The following is a 20,160-nucleotide window of genomic DNA, read 5'->3' as shown; positions in this document are numbered from 1 at the left end:
CCTAAGTTGTTGATAAGACTTTGTCAGCAGAGTTCTTTACTAGATTATCTCCCCCTAGATTAAAACTTATGAATCAGGCATGTACTAGATACAAAAATAACCAAGCCAAACTTCAGTGATTTTTTTAATAATCTAGAGACTGGTGCCTAGTCTAACAGTCAACCAAAGTGTACGTTATTTGGTTCTTTTGTGTACAACAAAATGACCAAACTATATACGGTACCTGCTCATCTGCAAGCCTTCCAATCTGCTACGACACATTCCAATTTCCAGGGGTGGATATAAGAATTGATAGTTGCCCCTGGAGTAGCGAGAATGGTATACAGTTTACAACAAATGGACACATTTCCCCAGACCAACAAAAAGTTAGTTTGAAGTGAAGGGTTGGTGAACATTAGTAACCACAAACAAGTTACCTGTTATGTTGTCCCATATTTTGTAAAACCATTATACTAAACTAGTAAAGAATAAATAAACAGCATGTTGGAGATGACTTTTTATTGTTATAAGACTCATGTTTCTATCATATCTATAATTCTGATATAATTAATTCAACAATATCTTTCCTTCAATGCTGTAATGTTTGCCAACATCAAATTAAATTTTTACCTGGAAACGAGCAAGGCATTCAACAACATTTAAGATGACAATAGCAGAGTAGTGTACAATTTACATAAACATGCATTACAAATTGTTCAAGATTCTAAAATATCTTATTCATATGTTTAAAAATTTACCTTATTAAAATTTTATTACAAATATTAGAAATCACTTTAAAATGAAATTGCTTAAATTTGTTCAATCAATGCCTTGTAAAAAATCTATTTGGGGAACACCATTACCTTATAGATATATAAAATGAAAGACTAAATTTCTTAACTTTGTTACAATTTTTTGAATTATCTTGAAAGAATAGCCAAAACCAGTAATGAACATAATAGTAAAAACAAATAATTTAAATTTAAAATACTGGTAAGCACAAAAATGAACATGGCATATGCACGACAACAAATTACATTCCTACACCTACTTCACAATTACATCATATTTCACAAATGAAGTCTATATTTAGTTCCACATTATGCAGCAAGTGATTCTAGGAAGACACTTCCCATATCTATAACTAAATACAGTTTTAACTTAAAATATGGTACACGACTTTGAACAAGACAATACAGTACATAATATTATGACAATGGTACATGAAATATATACAAAGATGATCCTGGCATATATTGATAAAAATCTATGAGCACATTCACATGAAAACAATCTTTTTAAGAATTGCAATTCGCAGAAAGACAGAAAAGAAAGAGAGAGAGAAAAAAAAACCAACCAACAACACTTTTTTTTAGGTTTACATTAAGCATTACATGTAATCTATTTCACAATACTGTAATTGTGTTATTAGATATTTGAATATGCTTAGAGCGAGGTAAGCTTGTTTCAAACAGTTGATGAGTGAAAAAAAGGAAAGAATTTTTATTTGTCTTGCACACTTCCACCTTTGACGCCTTTAGACAATTTTAATCTTCAACAATGAAAAGTATTTTCTTAGGAAGCAACAATAAGTTAGTACTTGTTTTCGAAACTAAATAGGTTGTCTTTGAGATCAATTGAAATCTATAACATGATGAATATGTCCCGAGACATTTATTAAAGACATACCCATATATTAGTACCCGGTATTGTTATGATTACATTAATATGATATAATCTGTATTTACAATGAGAATACTTTATATATGATATTTACATTGAGAGGTTAATTTAATCCTTTCATTTCCTACTTCTTGTTGTACGCTTTACAGGTGTTGCAGCTTTTTTGGCAGGACTGGCTGCTTTTGTTGTCTTTTTGTTGGACTTTGTTGCTTTAACAGGCAATTTCTTTGCTGAGCTGGCAGCTTTTCCACGGGTCGCCCATTTAGCTTTAACGGGACTGACTTTGGCGGGTGTGGCTATCTTGGTAGTTTTAACAGTTCCCTTTTTATCTTTCTTTTGTGGAGACACTTTTGCAGGAGATGCTGGTTTTCCTTGAACTGCCTTCCTCCTATTCACTCTGGTAAGCTTAGCAGGTGATGGCTTAGGTGTGTTTACCTTTTTTTCTTCAACAACTACCTTCTTCACTGGCGTTTCTGCTTTCACTGGCGTTTCTGCTTTACCTTTTGTACGCCTTGGTTTAACAGGACTGACTTTAGCTGGTGTTGCAGGTTTTGCCACAGCTCCCCTTTTACCTTTCTTTTCAGGTGAAGGCTTTGCAACTTCAACTGGAGCTGATATTTTAGGAACCTTTGCCAGACTCTTCTGTTCATCAATAGCTTTCCTCTTTGTTCCACGTGTTGGGGCAGACTTTGCTGGAGAGTCTTTAACAGGTGTAGGGACAGTTGCTGCTCCTCTCCTTCCCCTTCTTGCTGGTGCCTTCACTGGAGATTTCGCAGGAGTTGCTGCCTTTTCTACTTTCTTTGCAGGTGACCTTTTGTTAGACTTGTCAGATGTCTCTTTCTTTGATGCCGCCTTTGCTGGTGATTTTGTGATTTTGGAACCTCTTCTACTTCTCTTTACTGGAGATGCGGGTAATGCTTCCTTCACTGGAGTAGCAGTTTTCAACTCGGTTTTCTTTTCGGGTATCTTTTTAACTGGACCACCTCTTCTAGTCCTTTTCACTGGAGTGTCCTTTTTCACCTCTGCTGCCTTGACAGGAGTTGCAACCTTTTCTTCTACTGGTTTTACAGGTGATTTTTGCTTAACTGGACCACCTCGTCTGGTCTTTTTGACAGGTGTTGCTACCTTCGGTGTAGCAGCCTTTGCAACTTCTTCAATGAGTTTCACCTCTGCTGCCTTGACAGGAGTTGCAACCTTTTCTTCTACTGGTTTTACAGGCGATTTTTGCTTAACTGGACCACCTCGTCTAGTCTTTTTGACAGGTGTTGCTGCCTTAGGTGTGGCTGCCTTTGCAACTTCTTCCATGGGAGCACCCCTTCGACTTCTCTTCACAGGCGATTTTTTTACAGTTGAAGCCTTTTTCACAACAGCAGATTTAGTTTTCAATGGGGAAGGTTTCTTTGCAGGTGAAGGCTTGATGTCTTCAGTAATCTTTGCCACAGCAGCTGTCCTTTTTCCTTTTTTCACTGGCAAGTCCTTTTGAGGAGTAGGGACCTTTTTCGCAAACCTTCCTTTTCTACGGTTCTGTACTTCAACCTTGGGAGAATCAACTTTGGTTGGCTGTGCTACTGCTTTCTTGATGGGAGATTTCTTTGCTATTTCCTTCCTCCCTGATAACAAAAATGATTTGATAATGATTCAAGGGTTCTATAACTTGCATCTATTGGCTGACACCATGTCTAGCCAAGGGAAGACAGAAAAATATGTTTTTTTTTTATCAAAAATCAAAACTATACTAAGCATTAAGCTTTTCATTTTGTGAAAACTTCCTCAGAACAATGATAGCTAACAAAATCAGATATCATTGCAATACTATTTTCAAGTCATCTTGCATACACATGAAAACTAATACATGGATTCTAATACATGGATTCTCATGTTTAAAAGTGGTTTTAATATAACAGTCTACCAGACTCAAAATAAAGCTTATATTTTCATTATTCAATAAAAAATTCATAAGAAGTTTTTTTTGTACCTCTTGTTGATCTTCCTTTAACTGGAGATTTTGTTGGAGTCTTCTTGGCAGTCTTTGTCCTACAAAGAATATAAGACAACATTACTTTAACTTCAAGGTATACATTTTATTTATTTTCATTCTTTTCTCTCTCACAATTCTTTTCGTTTTTAAAAGATTCACAAATGTAGAATATTATTTGCAAGCCGCCAGCAACAAAATAACCCAGGTGTAATGGAACTTTGGAACTATAAAACCTTCAAAGGTTTTTTTTTTTTTTTTTTTTTTTTTTTTTAGTTGAGATATTACCTTGGCAATGGTTTTGCTGGGCTTGGTGTTGCAGTTTTTTCACTCGTTTTTACCACTTTGCTTGGGACATGAGGTGATGAATCATCTGTAGCTGGCCTCTTCCTTCCCCTGTACAAGAATTTTGTAGCATTATTTTCTATGTAAAAAGGAATTTCATCAATATTACCCCAAAGTACACAACCAATTAAACAGGACAGTTATGAGCATATTAACCTATAATCATAGGAAAGCTACATAAGAACAATGTTTCTTAACCTAAATTTTCTCTCTTGTAAGGACATCATTCTATCTGATTAAAATACAAGTTCAGATGACCTTTATATCACCTGTGTTTCAGATCAAATGCATTTTCTACACCTTCATCAATTTAAAACAACGTTTTATCTCGTATACTGACACAATTTGCTTTGTTTTGCTCTTTGGGTAGGATGAATAATTCTGGCAGCCTTTTCAAACTGTTTCATTCCCAGTCAAGAATCTGGGAGAAGCAATTTGATTCGCCATTTCCAAAGGTCACCAGAACGAGATCCCTAATGGGATGCTGTCAGATCATCATGGAACAACATTTACTTAAAAATAGGAAGAGAGTACAAAACAATTTCAGATATATCATGTCGGCAAGCTACCTTCTGGGTGGTGATGCTTTCATTGCAGATGGAGATTTTTTGGTTGATTTTACTGCCTTTCTTTTTGATAAAACAATTTTAGGCATGGTCTTGGGTGTGGTTTTTGCAGGTGTAGTCTTAGGTGTAGTCTTGGGTGTGGTCTTGGGTGTAGTCTTGGGTGTAGTCTTGGGTAAGGCCTTTGCAGGTGTATTCTTGGGTGTTGCCTTGGGCGTGGTCTTTGCAGTAGTTTTTGGTGTCTGTGAAAAGAGATTGGTTATAATTACATTTTACAAAATTTCCCTGCAACCATGATAAAATTTCAACAACATTAAGTATGAGAAATATCTGAGTTTATGAGGTGACAAACTCTAAAACTTTCAGTGATTATCAAGACATTTTAAAATCGGTATTAGATATATAAAATAAGTTCTTCTGAACTAAATGTAAATGTTGTATGGTTTATGAAACAATGATCAACAGAATTAAGTAATGAACACCAATTAAATTATACAAGGTACATTTGCTATCAATGACCAAAATACCTTAATATTTGAGCTATAAAGCCAAGTTTGTCCTTAATTTATTTTTCATTGTCTAGTCATCTAAATAATCTTTAATTCTACAGAATCCATTGAAAGCTTATAACAGTAATTAAAATGAAGCATACCTTGAATAAATCTGCAACTCCTGTGGGACTGGCGGCCACAGATTTCTGTTTAGGAGTAGCCATCAATCGTTTAATGCCTGTTGGACTTGCAGCCAAAAACTTCTGTTTAGGAGTAGCCATCAATCTCTTTATGCCAGTTGGACTTCCTGCCTTGGGAGATTTCTTCTGAATGAAAAGATTCTTCACACCAAGTAGATTTGGGGAAGAAACAGACTTACGTTTCTTTCCTGTTGAAATAGGGGACACAATCATTTCTCCTGGACCATTTGGAGTGTCAGGAATGTCAGAGTAAAGTGAGTGAGGTGTACCCACAGAGGAAGGTGTCTTTGGAGATTTCGTTGTTCTTTTTGGAGACTCAAATAAATCTGTCAGACCAGTCAGCGTTGTATTCAAATCATCTGTAATTTTCTACAAAAGAATCATCAAATCATTATATGCCTTCCTCTTTTTTGTTATTAACAGCAAAAAAATAATACTGAATGCAAAACAATGTTAGCGATTTTACAAGAATCATTTCCAAATATTCAATCAAAATTTTGAGAAGAGCTTCAATTTACAAAAATATTTCATTTGTCATTTTGAAGTCTGATACCATGTACTCTTAGTAGCAATACTGTCAAATTACATAAAGTTTAAATCACTCCACTTTTGAATATGTCTTGAAAGTTTCAATAATGAAAAAGCCTATCCCATGAAAATGTTATGAACCTTTGAATAGTTGATTTTATAAATAGGAGGGAAAAAAGATTCTCTCAGGATATTAGAGATACCACATACCTTGTGGACTTTTCTTCCCATACTTTTGCGACCCTTCTTAGGCAGAGCTTTGGGTGTTTTTGTTGACTTTTTGTGTATGACCAGTGTAACTGGAGAATTGACATGTCCTGTTGTTGGAGCTTTCTTGGCAGCCACTGTTCTGGGAGTCTTAGGGGGAACCTAAACAAAAGCAGATACAGAATGAACTAGAAATTTATGGTTTGCATACATATCAGTTAATGCAAATATTTTAATAATAATCTTATACTTTAGTACCAAAACTTTTGTTAAAATTAGATTGGACTACCGTAATTATATTTTCTGTGTGGTGTTGACATATCATAAAAATATTTTTTTAATGTGTCCAAATGGCTTATTTCAATAAAGAAAATAAGGGTTTTGAACTTTACTCAGAATATGTACTTTAGACAAAGGACCTCCTTTCCCCTCAAAATAAAATATTACATTTATCATATAATCCATCCAGCCATGTCATAAATATCGTAAGACATGTAATTAATGATATCATTATGAGGTTACTAGAGCTGAAACCAATAGCAGATTTTGATATTTGAATATTTGTTTGATGTATTTGACTATTTAGATATTCGAACCTTAATGTCTCCCAACTCATTCAAATTTCCCTCTCGCTACTGTACCCGAAGTAAATATGGGCTTCATCCTTTGTGTATTGAGCAAATGCATATTATTGCAGAGATCAATTAAACGATGTTTTACGACAATGTGATGTTTATAACATCGTTATTATGCCTTAAATTACTGGTATTCTACATGTATAAAATTGATAGCTGATTATTTAGTTAAAACACAGCAAATTAATTGTCAATCAAAAGATGCTTTTTACACTGTCTTCAAACATTTTTTTGCAAATGAATAATATTTAAATAATGTAAATAACTTATTGATGGATATTTTATTATTTTTCACAATTTTACTATTATTTTCTTGATAATCTTCCCACAGAAAATCGTAACAGAAAATGAGTCCACTATTGTGTTGCGATTGTAAACAACCATGCTTCAGTCAGCCGATTTTCTGTGAATTAAATAATTCTATGATTGAACATGCATCTGGTACGTTATTATTTTCAATCTTATCATATTTCCAATATATACATTATTTCTTTTAAACGCTTTTACCGATATTTATTTGTATAATGGCGTCACACAATTGTCTCAGAAGACAGAAATATCACATCTGAGCCAAATTTCTACTGTTTTATTTAGAGATGGATTAAAGGTTTCACTTATATTATATTTATGTTATGTGATAAACAGAATTGCATAAAGGCTCGTCGCATGTCAAATTATTGAACTCATTTGATAAATCTCATATTACATAGCCACTCATGTAATATCCTCTATTTATCATATTTCATTGATACACCCTACAAATGAAAATCTATCACAAAAGCAGAAATATTTTCACTGTTTTTATAGCAAAAGCTCATTACAAACCTTTGCTGCTTTAGTAGGAGCCTGCTTGACCTGTACTGGTTTGGGACGTGCTGGAGACAGTTTCCTGGCCACTCCTTTCTGCATTATTCCTTTCTTAAGTATATCTGACCAACTTCCTCCAAGACTTGGAATGGCGTCCTTACCATGGATAGCTCTCAAAGCCACAGCATTTTTAAGAGCAGGTGGAGGGGAGGCTGTCTTCAAAGATTTCTTTACAGATTTAGGTGTCTTTCCTACTTTAGGTGTTGTCTTGGGTGTCTTTTTAGTAGATTTAGGTGTGGCTTGCTTTGGAGTCTTTTTAACAGATTTGGGAGTTTTCTTGGCCGATTTAGGGGTGTGCTTCGGAGTAGTGGCCCCAGGAGATTTCACTGGACTGGGCATCAATGCATCAAGTTCTTTAAAACTCCGGTCTAATTTTTGTTTCTTTGCAGACTTTGATGGGGTTACTGTCTTGTTTGCAGACAATCCCACAGTACCAGTACTTGCTCGCCTTTTCTTGTGGCTGATCTGTTTTGGAGTACTTGTTATCACAGTTGGCGTCTTCAACATTTCCTGAAGGCCTGTGAAACTAATATCTGCAGAAACAGTAGCTTTTCCTTTCGGAGTCTTCAACAGTCGCTTTATTCCAGTGAATGATGCATTACCAATACCCTTTCCATCAGATTTCCGTTTGGAGGATTTAGAAGAAGGGGTAGCTGATTTGGTGGCTTTTGGTGTCACCACAGGAGACTTTGGTCTTTTTTGTGTTGCTGCTTTGGGAGAAGCAGCTTCTGGAGATGCTGCTGGCGACTTAGACCTGGCTGGTGTTTCTGCTTTAGGAGTAGCAGCTTTTGGGGATGCTGCAGGAGACTTAGGTCTCTCTGGTGTTGCTGCTTTGGGTGTAACAGCTTTTGGGGATGCTGCAGGCGACTTGGGTCGTCCTGGTGTTGCTGCTTTGGGTGTAATAGCTTTTGGGGATGCTGCAGGAGACTTGGACCTAGCCGGGGTTGCTGCTTTAGGTGTAACAGCTTTTGGGGATGCCGCTGGCGACTTAGGTCTTCCTGGTGTTGCTGCTTTAGGAGAAGCTGCTGGCGACTTGGGTCTTCCTGGTGTTGCTGCTGGTGACTTGGGTCTTCCAGGTGTTGCTGCTTTAGAAGCTGCTGGCGACTTGGGTCTTCCTGGTGTTGCTGCTTTAGGAGAAGCTGCTGGCGACTTGGGTCTTCCTGGTGTTGCTGCTGGTGACTTGGGTCTTCCTTGGGTCTTCCAGGTGTTGCTGCTTTGGGTGTAACAGCTTTTAGGGCTGCTACAGGCGACGTGGACCTAGCTGGTGTTGCTGCTTTGGGTAAAACAGCTTTTGGGGATGCTGCAGGCGACTTAGGTCTTCCTGGTGTTGCTGCTTTGGGTGTAACAGCTTTTGGGGATGCTACAGGTGACTTGGACCTAGCCGGTGTTGCTGCTTTGGGTAAAACAGCTTTTGGGGATGCTACAGGTGACTTGGACCTAGCTGGTGTATCTGCTTTGGGAGAAGCAGCTTTTGGGGATGCTGCAGGTGACTTGGGTCTTCCTGGTGTTGCTGCTTTTGGTGTAGCAGTTTTTGGGGATGCTGTAGGAGACTTCGCTGGTGATGCTGCTTTGGGTGTAGCAGCTTTTGGAGACTTTGAAGGACTCTCTTCCTTGATGGGAGTAGTCTTTGGTGCCATTGATCTTCGTTTTAGCAAAGACTGTGGTGATGTTCTTTTCAGGGGTTCAGATCGTCTCCTTGGAGTTGCTCCCTTTCTTACAGGAGTAATTGGAGGTAATTGTTTGTCAAAATGTTCTGGACTCAACTGAGGACCAAATGATACTCTTTTCCTTTTAGAACTAGGAGCAATAGATTCAGTTGACTTTCTTTTTCTGTTCTCAGGGGTCTTTGGCAATCCTGTGATAGAACATGCATGCATTCATATTATATGATATAACTTATAAAGTTTCTAATAGTTACTAAAGATAAAATTAAATTTAGGTAACCAGGTTGTATTTTCTTTTGAAGCCACTTGCCCGAACATGTCTAATCAACCCATCAAAAACATTCCACATTTCTAATTTTATTTCTGAAAATATTTCTTTTACAATATAAAGATAAAAAAAAATTCATTGAAATTGGGTTGTATTGATATTACCTTTTATTTTGACTTTCCCTTTATATTGCCATACAAACAATAAAGAGGTACACCTTAAGCTCGACTTTTCACCTACCTGAACGATTTGGACTGGTTGATTCCAATACTGGCTGTGATCGACGTCGCAGTTCTGACAAGTTTTTCTTCAATGATGCAGTTTTAGGTACATATGGACTTCCTGCTGGCATTGACTACAAAATGAATGTTCATAGGATTATTAGTCATAAGTACGTTAAATGACAAATACTGTCTATCTGGGGAACTATCCCACAATGTAATGGCACATCCCAAGGCACATTGAAAATATTGCAATCTAATTGATCAACTTTTTCTCCGTTGTAGACAGGAGGCACTTATTTTTTCAGGGGGACCACCCACAGAAGAGGTTTTTTTCCCAGGAGGTACATGCTATAGAATTTTTTTCTGGATTGAAGAACCACCCATCAAAGCAATTTCTATTAATCTGTATATAACAAGCAAGATGACCATGAGATGTGTCAGTGAATTGTTGCATAATCTGAACTACACATTCCATTAATGACAATTCATTCTAAAGTATAGAACAGAAATACTGGTATTAACTCAGGGATCAGGAAGGTGAACCAAGCTTCTGTTATTATTATTCTTTTTTCTTTTTATAAATGGAATGAAGTCTGTCCTGTTTTTGCTACCTTTTTCTGTCGACATAAAAATCTGAAATCGTCGTTAACATGTACATGACCTCCACGTTTCATGATTATATAAATTGACGGCAATCTGCCAAAAAAATAGACACATAGTTCTGAGTCAAAACCAGTGCTCACAAACACCTACATTTTCGTATATTATCAACTATGAATATTGCAAACTGAATTCCTGCAAGGGGAGAAGTTGACAGACACACGTAGTCTTGATTTAAGAAATCTTTTTCAGTCAGTTATATTGTGGTTTAAATGCCAGCTTATAACAGAACAAGTCAATTTTTGATTGATAAACCCTATTATATTAAAGCAAATTTGAGTTATACTATGAAATTTCCATTCTACGGCCATTCTTAAGACTGTAGGGGTGTAAAAATAAAATTTAAAGTCACTTGCCCAAAATTTAATTTTAATTGCCTTGATTTTTTTTTTTTTTTTAATCACAGTACTGTACTAAGTAGAAAATAAAAAAAATAAAAACTTTAGAATTATCTAAGTAATATTTCTTATTCTATTTTACAAGATATTTTCTCCCTCTTATTAAAAAGAAAAGTAAAAATATTAATTTGCAGCATTATTTTTTGTTTTTTTGTTTTGGTTATTCCTGAATTCCGGAAACTGGATTCCAGCTTCATTATTAGTTCCCAAGTGCTATTTCCCACCTTGAACAGAGATTGTTTTTACAGAGAAATACCCCTTGCTTATGTCTTAATATAATGGTTAGACAACTGATAATGTAACTTCACTCTGAAAACCATTGTTATGTAACTAAAGAGTAGTTTATAATTGTTTTTATCCGCCAATTTTCTGATAAATGTCTGTGAAGTGGTGCACCTAGCGATCTAGTTAACTTTTATGCCCATTTCAATTTTTTTGGTGTTGTGAAATAAAAATTGTTTCTAATCCCAAATTATTTGTTTTTAGTAATATTTAAGCAGATATGTTTACACAGGTATTTACATATAAATCTAATATAGCATGAAACTTGGTGCACCTGAGAAATTATATCCAGACATTCACTTAGCTGCAACTTTCACATGTGGTGTAAGCGTTATCTCCCCTTACTGTCGTGTCGGTCTTACCGTTGACGATGACAGTGATGTACTCGCCGCGCAACTTGGACAATACTATTGCATACTGGGTTACAATTTAAACCTCTGGCTCCCCTGTTTTTTCCTCCAATATTGTACTGTTGTGTCGGTCTAACCATTGACGATGACAGTGATGTACTCGTCGCCCAACTTGCACAATACTATTGCATACTGGGTTACAATATAATGCTAAACGCGAGTTGATTGGTTGGTGGGCGTGACTTATAGCATGTGATATGTGTGACCCACGTGTGATAGATCTATCCTGAACTCATCGGGTATTACCGTACTCATAAGAACTAGATCTATCCTGAACTCATTGGGTATTACAGTATTCATAAGAACTGCAGGATGTGCCCATACTTTCTATTACCCACAGTTTTTACAACAGACGTTTCTTCAAAGAAAAAGCTCTGACATAAAATGTGATAACGCGGTTTTCAAGAGCTGCTGTTCGTGTTTCAGCCAGGATAGACTGGATAACTTTTGCGTCATCGCTAGCATAATTCACGGTAGGGAATGTGCGTCACAAACGTTAGCTAACCTGTTAGGCTACTTCGAGAACAACGTAATGGCTGCTGTGAGGCCCGCCTCGCGGTAAATTTACCTCTGTTTGTTTCTTTATCAATCAACTTTTTAAATATCAAAGGACTTTCTCAATTCACTACGGATTTTATTTATTCTATAAACTTAAGACTTCGTTGGTAATTTTGCTTGGGTTCCGATAAACAGGTAGCTGGGTTAAATGTCCCACGTGCAGTCACATTCTTTATAATCTTGTGACAACCTCCTCTCGTAACATCAGTTGTTCTTTTTTTACTAATCTCATGAAAAAGATAATCCTTTAGTTTATAGTGAAGATCAAGTAATTCACTACGAAGTTTACCGTCTGTCAGTACCCCGTTAGCATAAGATCTTCCACATACGTTTTTTTATCAGACGCAGTCATATTGTCTTTCAAACTCTAGAACATTGTCAGATAAACTCCGCCCACTCGCTCTATCGCCTGACGTCGGGTAGGCTATCTAAACTTCGCCCCTCCAGACAATTGACAGAACCACTCGACCAGTTGATAATAATGTCACTCAACATACCGAGGTATTACATCATTTATTTTGTCAACGGTTAGACCGACACGACAGTAACCACTTGAGTCGCTCGCGATACTGAAATGAGCGTTTCCCGACATTGCAACAGGAAAGACAGAGAACGAAATACAAATAAAAAAACTAAACATACACCATCTTTTCATATTAACTGTAGTTTTAATTTACTTCAACAATGTGATAGAAGTGATTTTAAAAAAGGAAAAATAATAGACCATGAACAGATGTGATTTTCTCAAGACCAGCATGTGGTACAAAAGTTTTTTCTCCTGGAAACCAACCATGCACAGAAGTTTTTTTTAATTTGCCGTCCTGGGGTAGGGGGTATATTTTAATGAAATAGCCCTAGATTAATATGAAATTTGATTCTATTTATTTTCTTTACTTATTCCATAGAAACATAACAGTCATATTTACCCTTTTTAAACATAATCAGTGTTATTGGTAATATAATTTGGCTGGTAGAAATATTTAAATATAACTGAATTTTAATGCGATTAGTTATATATTGACCCTCAAGTTTAACATTTAGACTCTCAGGAATTTGATTTGACCCTCAGGATTTTAGAGCCAAGGGTCACTGACTCTTGAGATTTTAATCCTACTGGATGCCCGGGTTACATCTTTATCATAACAAATCAACTGGTGTCTGTCTATGACAAATGAGTTACAAATATGTTAATTTCTCTTTATACCTACACGTGTAATACTGGCTGGTCTTGGGCAATACACTTATGTCCCCTAAGGCTCTATTGCATGACAACCCATGCAATACAGCCTCATGGTGTCATAGCGTAACAATATTACTATTTTTTGGGTATAATTATTCAAACAATTTTTTTTCAGAAACTAGGCTGGATTTACTTTAAAAAGATACAAACAACAAGAATTCAGTTGAAAATATCACACAATTTTCACGCATGGAGAATTGACTTGCAGTCCTGTTTTCTTTATGATTTATTTCAAAATTGCAGAAAATAATGGTAATAAAATTCAATAAAATCTCTTAAGTGTAAGTGAAAATACTATCCTACGTGGATATGAAAAATAGAGATATTCTACCATCGGGATCACAAAATGTTGTAAAACCCTCAGCAAGCCTCGGGTTTTGACAGTCAATTAGAATATCCCTATCCTTCATTTCCACATATAAAAGAGTCTTTTAATTTAGGATGGCCTATCCATTCAAGACACCTAATTATCAATTTTGTGTACGTTAAATTGCCACCCTATAGAATTGTTGAAATAACTGTATTCAACCCAATAAGCACCCCTTCCTTTATTGAAGCCTCATTTTGATGCCAAGACATCAGATCAAAACTGTATGGGTTTGCAATAATTTTGTCTTATTAAGCACCTTTTCAGCTGGGCCCTAATTGGGTCGAATGCAGTATCTCATACCATACCATATCTCATTTCTCACACCTGATATTCTTACCTTTCTTCTTCCTTCTGTTGAGGGTGTCTTTTTAGCTGAAACAAGCATTTACCATGTATAACATAATATCTTAAATGATTGTTCATTTCAAAGATTTTATGAAACAAGTCTTTTGCAAGCCATGGCAAGCAAAAATGTTCTGATCCATAGGAATGTTATCAGGACAATACGTAGTATTCGCATGACATCATACAGTTGTTTCCTGTGCAGGCTGTCTTGCCCTAAGATAGATACCTTTTTATCAGAAGTGTGGATATGTCACAAAATTAAAAATGGTGCCCTAGTACTAAAAATATAAAGCAATTTGGTTTAGATTAAACAAATACTTAAAATATGTAAATACAGTACAACAATACTTACAATCCATTTTTGGCGTAACAGCTTTAGGACTGGCCGCCCTTGATGTTGTTGCTTTAGGACTTTCAGTCTTGGGCGTTGTAATTTTAGGAGTAACAGCCTTTGGACTGGTGGCCCTTGGTGTTGTTGCTTTGGGAGTAACAGCCTTTGGACTGGTGGTCCTTGGTGTTTTTGCCTTGGGGGTGACAGCTTTAGGACTGGCTGCCCTTGGTGTTGTTGCCTTAGGAGTGACAGCTTTAGGACTGGCGGTTCTTGGTGTTGTTGCTTTGGGAGTAACAGCCTTTGGACTGGTGGCCCTTGGTGTTGTTGCTTTGGGAGTAACAGCCTTTGGACTGGTGGCCCTTGGTGTTTTTTGCCTTAGGAGTAACAGCCTTTGGACTGGTGGCCCTTGGTGTTGTTGCCTTAGGAGTGACAGCTTTAGGACTGGTGGCCCTCGGTGTTGTTGCTTTGGGAGTTGGAACAGCCTTCGGACTGGCGGTTCTTGGTGTTGTTGCCTTAGCCTTTAGGACTGGTGGCCCGGTTTGTTGGGTAACAGCTTCGACTGGCGGTTCTTGTGTGTTGCCTTAGGAGTGACACCTTTAGGTGGTGGCCCTTGGTGTTGCTGCCTTGGGAGTGTCAGTTTTAGGACTAGTGGCCCTTGGTGTTTTTGCCTTGGGAGTGACACCTTTAGGACTGGTGGACATGGATGTAGTTTTTGGAGTTGTGTTACTTTTGGGTGTCTTTTCCAGAGATTTTGACTTAGGAGTTTTTATGATAGGAGTGCTAGAAGATGTTCCTTTGGGTGTTGTGGACCTAGAAATATGATCTTTTGCTGTTCTTGAAGATGGAGATGGTGACTGTACTCGAGATTTTGCTGGGGTCATGCTTCGCCCTCTAACATCTTGGTTAGATTGCGGTGTTTTTGATAAAGGTGTTCTTGGTGGTTTAGCCTTTGGTGTCAGAATCTTGTGACGACCTTCATCACCCAATTCCTTTGGTGTAGAAGGCACACTTGCGACAGTACCCGATGGTGTCTTGGCTCTTGGCACAGATTTTTTGGAATCTTTACTTGGAGACTTGGGTGCAACTGCTGGTTGAAGATCAAGTTCTCTGTTTGATGGCGATAAAGGTTTTCTTTGATTGACAGACTTGTTAGGTGAAGAAGATTTGGCCTGTAAAAGAAAATGATAACACTATAATAACAATTTAACCAATTCTGAAGATATCACCTCATCACTGGAAAATATTCTATTTATTTCATCATCATGGGTTTCATTATTACACTAAAGGTCAGTTCTAAATCAATTTACCATTTAACCATATCTATTTTGTGATTTGTTGCAAATAATTAATGCATGTGCTGAAACAAAGCCAACTTGTGAAAACTGAAACAAACCTTAGGGGTAGAGACTTTAGTCGGGGAATTCATTTTCTTTGGAGAGACTGAAGACCCTTCTGGTAGCTCAAAGCGAAAGGATCTATCGATTATAGTGAAAATATCGCTGTTCTTCAGCTCAATATCTCCATGAACAACTTTGTCATTCACTTTAATTGGGTTTACTGTACTAAGATTGTTCAGGAACACCTGAAATAAGAAAGAACATTATTATATAATTAATATGATCAAATTAAATATCAGCATGCCATAAAGTAATTTCATCTTATCAATGAATATATGTTATCAGGAACACCTGAAATAAGAAAGAACATTATTATATAATTAATATGATCAAATTAAATATCAGCATACCATAAAGTAATTTCATTTTATCAATGAATATATGTTATCAGGGATTAATCTAGCTCTGATTTATTACCATTTATGGGTAAATTTCCCCGCAAGGAATGAATTCCCCTCTGGTCTAAAATTCCCCTGAGGATTTAAAAATTCACCCTTTGGAGCTAAAAAATGACCGTTTTTGTAACACAATTTCCCCTGTGACTTATTTTTCATTTTTTTTTTAGACTTTTGTTTAGAAATTTCTTTAAATTTGTCATACAGCTACTGCATATTTTATGAGAAACTAAAATTTTTCACTATTGAGCTTAAAATATTGCTTTTCTAAATCTTAAAATAAAATTAGTTGTTTTACAGTACTTTTTCGTCAAAATGAATATAATTTTGGACCAAAATAACAAGATTCAAATTCCCCTATATTTCGCCAATTTTTCCCCCCTATTTTGAAAAAGGATAGTTTCCCCCAAAACCTAGACTGATCCCTGGTTATACAAATATGAAGAATTTATTTTGAACATAATATGTCCCAAGATTCTCTGTAAAGCATGTCCTTCATTTGATGGCAAAACGCATTGGAAAACTAACCTAATTTGATAGCCTAAGATAAACTCATTACAATTTTAAAAGTAATTGAATGTAATATGTAATATAATAATTACATTACAAAAATGTATGCAATCATGAATGACTATTTACTTTTCAATTACATTTCAATTGCATGTGATTATGATGCTTAACATCCTATCTGACAATATCCTTTATTTCTTGGAAGCTATGACATATATACATGTATGAAGTTAGTCTGCAAAACCTCCCTATATTATTAGACTTTTTTTGTCCGATTTAAAGTCAGCTTGCGGTACCTCTTAAAATGTGAAATCGTATGACAGATTTGGCCTATGCTACTTCAGCAACATTTTTCTAATACACCGTCTATGCTGTGTCAGGAAAACGTACGCATACCTATTCATTGAGATCTCATAAACTCCAGTGCCCCCCATGTTACATCCCATTTATGAAATTAAACAATTCTGCACAACGAAAAACTTCCAAGACTTTTCTATTTCACACAACTCTAATGGCCACCGACTACACATTTAGTTTAAACGGTAGCCAATCAGCATTGCTTCTGGTTTTATCTTAAAAAAACACATGTAGCGGAGAGGTAAACAAAATGCAAGCCACTTGTAGTTATTATAGTGGAATCATGGTCGACATACATGACATATTGTCAAACATTCAAATTGAACACAAACATTGCTGGTACTGCGTCATTTTCACAATATCAAAATTGCATATATAATTCCGTCTTTGCATATTACAGAGTTTGCTCCCTTGCAGGTAGGTAATCGATTGTTACGTCATTATTTTATGAGCACATTTCACGTCAATTTCTCCGAAACATATGACTTTACGCTCGGAAACACGTGACGCAACAATCAATACCTACCCGCAAGGGCAGATAACTCTGTAATATGCAAAGACGGAATACATGTAGCACACTACAGGTATACACGTGGCTCGCATTTTGTTTACCTAAATATCCATTCCTTGGATGATAATCAATATGCTTCAAAATGATTGTCAGTACAATGTTTGCCATCAATAAGTGAAACCAGTAATTTGGTGGTTAAAACCATTATTTTTATGTGACATTTCAAAACAAATGGTGGAAGGTGGGACCATTGTTTTCTGTCAACACAGTTTTAGTATCTTAAAAACCCTATATTAGGGAGAGTCTGAAATCAAACATTTAAGACAATTAATACTTAATTATATAAGGAAAAAACATTCTTACCTTTCCTTTATCATCAACTGTGACCTTACAATGTTCTCTGGATACATTTGGGAGCTGAATGCGAATGTCACATTCATTGGATCTACAAAACAAACAATTAAGTTATAGGTTTAAAGCTGTTAACCATTATCCTAGCTACTGTGATATTTTTTTACAAATATACTTATCATTACTGAATAGTGAATATATTGATAAAATCTTAATGAAGGTTTTAATAATTGATCTTAAAGACAGAATAGTATTCCAGATGCAGGGGATATATGATGCAAGGTCATAAGCTGCTAAATGTCAGATTCGTTCGCACTAGATCTCCTTATCGATCAGTGGTTCAATTCAATGATGTTTTTCTCCCATTGGTGGGGTATAAGTTACAATAATTGAGATAACAGACTGACCTTGAGACACACTACTTTGAAAGTTTGTATTTAACTCATCATATGAAATTGTAAATGCAAAAAAATAAAATAAAAATAATAGTAATAAAAAATAGTAATAAAAAAAAGACAAAGAAAATTTAATAACTTTCTGTTTATATATATATATATATAACTGATCACACACACCAATCAGGTTTGGAAAAATATAATATTAAAATCTAAACATGTTTCACATTAACATCACTAAAATATAACTTACCTTCCAAACAAACATACTGATGTTGTCAAGGGAAATTGTGCACCATCTGCCCCCGTCCGCTTGATAACTACTATTTTACCATACAGCATACTGCAAAATATCACAATATGAGCATTATATGCCCTATATTATTCTCTTTTAAGTACTACTACTATCAATAAATTTTCAATGTGCAATTACCATGTCTACAGTGAATAAGCAAATTATGGAACTCTCAGGTAATTACAAATCAGCTGTCAACAAGTGTTCAGTCATGTGTCAGTGCATTAGTTTATATAACATAATTCGGTATAGGTATAAGCTGACAATAAAACAAATAATTTTGATTGATAATCAGATTACAGGGACCCATTACTGATATTATTTAGGAAGGGATAAGTCTGAGATATTTACAAACAGAAATTTAGTATTGAGAAATGTCTTTGTTAATAAAACAAATTCCAATTTACTATTAATTGATTCAGTTTATAAACCAGATTTTCTAGAAATTTTTGAAAGTTTGTAGAAAACTGCATGCTCTTTTCTTTGGTTTTATCCAAAAAACTTGGTTTATGTCAAATATATCACCACATAATAAAATTTTGATGATGTTTATTGATTTCCATGTTCACTTGAACTGTGAATTTTGGTTGAAATTAGTAAAAATATGATAATTCTCAATGCTTTTTATGTGTGCTCTACATTACGACGACCTACCTATATAATGTTATACTGTATCTTATCACAAGTGACATGTCCTTGTGGTAACAGACACAGAAATCAAATGAATGCAAGATTATCAAGAACATGCTAGTACTGATGCTGTATGTTACCTGTGATATGGAGTGTATCAATGTAAGTGGGTTTATTGTTTTTTATTCATCCCTTTCATTTAAAGCAATCATATGGTGAAATATCATTAAATTGTGCAATATTAAGAGCATAGACTAGTTTAAAAGTAAAATCAGTGGACAAAAACTGATAAAAAGACCAAGATGATCTGGATTAAACAGTAGCTATGCATTAAAAATGTTAAATGACTACCACATTTCCCACAAAGAAAATCTTGGCTTTTGTTTTGTAACCACATTCATCGACATTTATTCAGATATTATATCATATGCATTCGTTTTCGACTATAAAATAAAACATGAAAATAACGAATATTGAATTCACGATTTAACCGAAGAAAATTGAAATCTAGAAACTCAATCATCAACGTGACTTTGAACTTTTTGCATCATTTTACCGTTGGCATACATTTGCTCTCAGCTGTTTTCAACGCCATGTTTTTTTAAAAAGGCCGATAGCACCAAATTCAAACTTACCCGCGGAACCAGTACGAGACACTAATTTTTATAAACAAATGGTTCGCTAAATTTAATTTATCAAGAGAAACCATTAAAACTGGTAAATAACTATAATACAATGTTACTTATTAAATTGACCTTACCTTTCTAACGGCTCTTACGGTAAATATAATGTATATTGCGCGATGCGCGTACCCCGGTAATGTATCGCCGCGCGAGACTAATGATGAAGTGAGTAATACGGTCGATTCGGCTTTCGCCGGAAAAAGTATAACCGGAAGTAATATTTTATATAACAATTTTTTAGTCAACTTCAAAATAATTCGAACAAATTAATAGCAATATCATTATAATATGAAATATATATAAACATTCAATTAAGACGATAAAAAGGGAAAATAAATATTTTTCATAACCGTAAATAAACATTGGCTGTGCGCATTGATATAATTTTCCTTTCCTTGTACAAGATTTAAATG

At 35.5% G+C, this 20,160-nt stretch overlaps 1 protein-coding gene across 1 annotated transcript; it reads right to left on the bottom strand.

Annotated features, from left to right (window-relative positions):
* Positions 1–483: 483 nt before the first annotated feature.
* On the bottom strand, positions 484–19,906 carry LOC138311483 (nascent polypeptide-associated complex subunit alpha, muscle-specific form-like). Its single transcript, XM_069252815.1, is given in 17 exon segments — positions 484–3,272; positions 3,638–3,696; positions 3,926–4,033; positions 4,552–4,787; positions 5,198–5,605; positions 5,975–6,133; positions 7,432–8,549; positions 8,678–9,328; positions 9,646–9,760; positions 13,885–13,919; positions 14,245–14,593; positions 14,595–14,721; positions 14,818–15,392; positions 15,617–15,805; positions 17,757–17,838; positions 18,393–18,482; positions 19,825–19,906. Coding segments are annotated over 16 exon segments (5,793 nt in total). The 5' UTR covers position 18,482; positions 19,825–19,906; the 3' UTR covers positions 484–1,779.
* Positions 19,907–20,160: the final 254 nt, after the last annotated feature.

The sequence above is a fragment of the Argopecten irradians genome, unplaced genomic scaffold (genome assembly GCF_041381155.1).
Source record: "Argopecten irradians isolate NY unplaced genomic scaffold, Ai_NY scaffold_0031, whole genome shotgun sequence".
Lineage (NCBI taxonomy): Eukaryota > Metazoa > Mollusca > Bivalvia > Pectinida > Pectinidae > Argopecten > Argopecten irradians.
The sequence above is the reverse complement of the archived record's forward strand: the minus strand, read 5'-3'. Positions and strand labels throughout refer to the sequence as shown.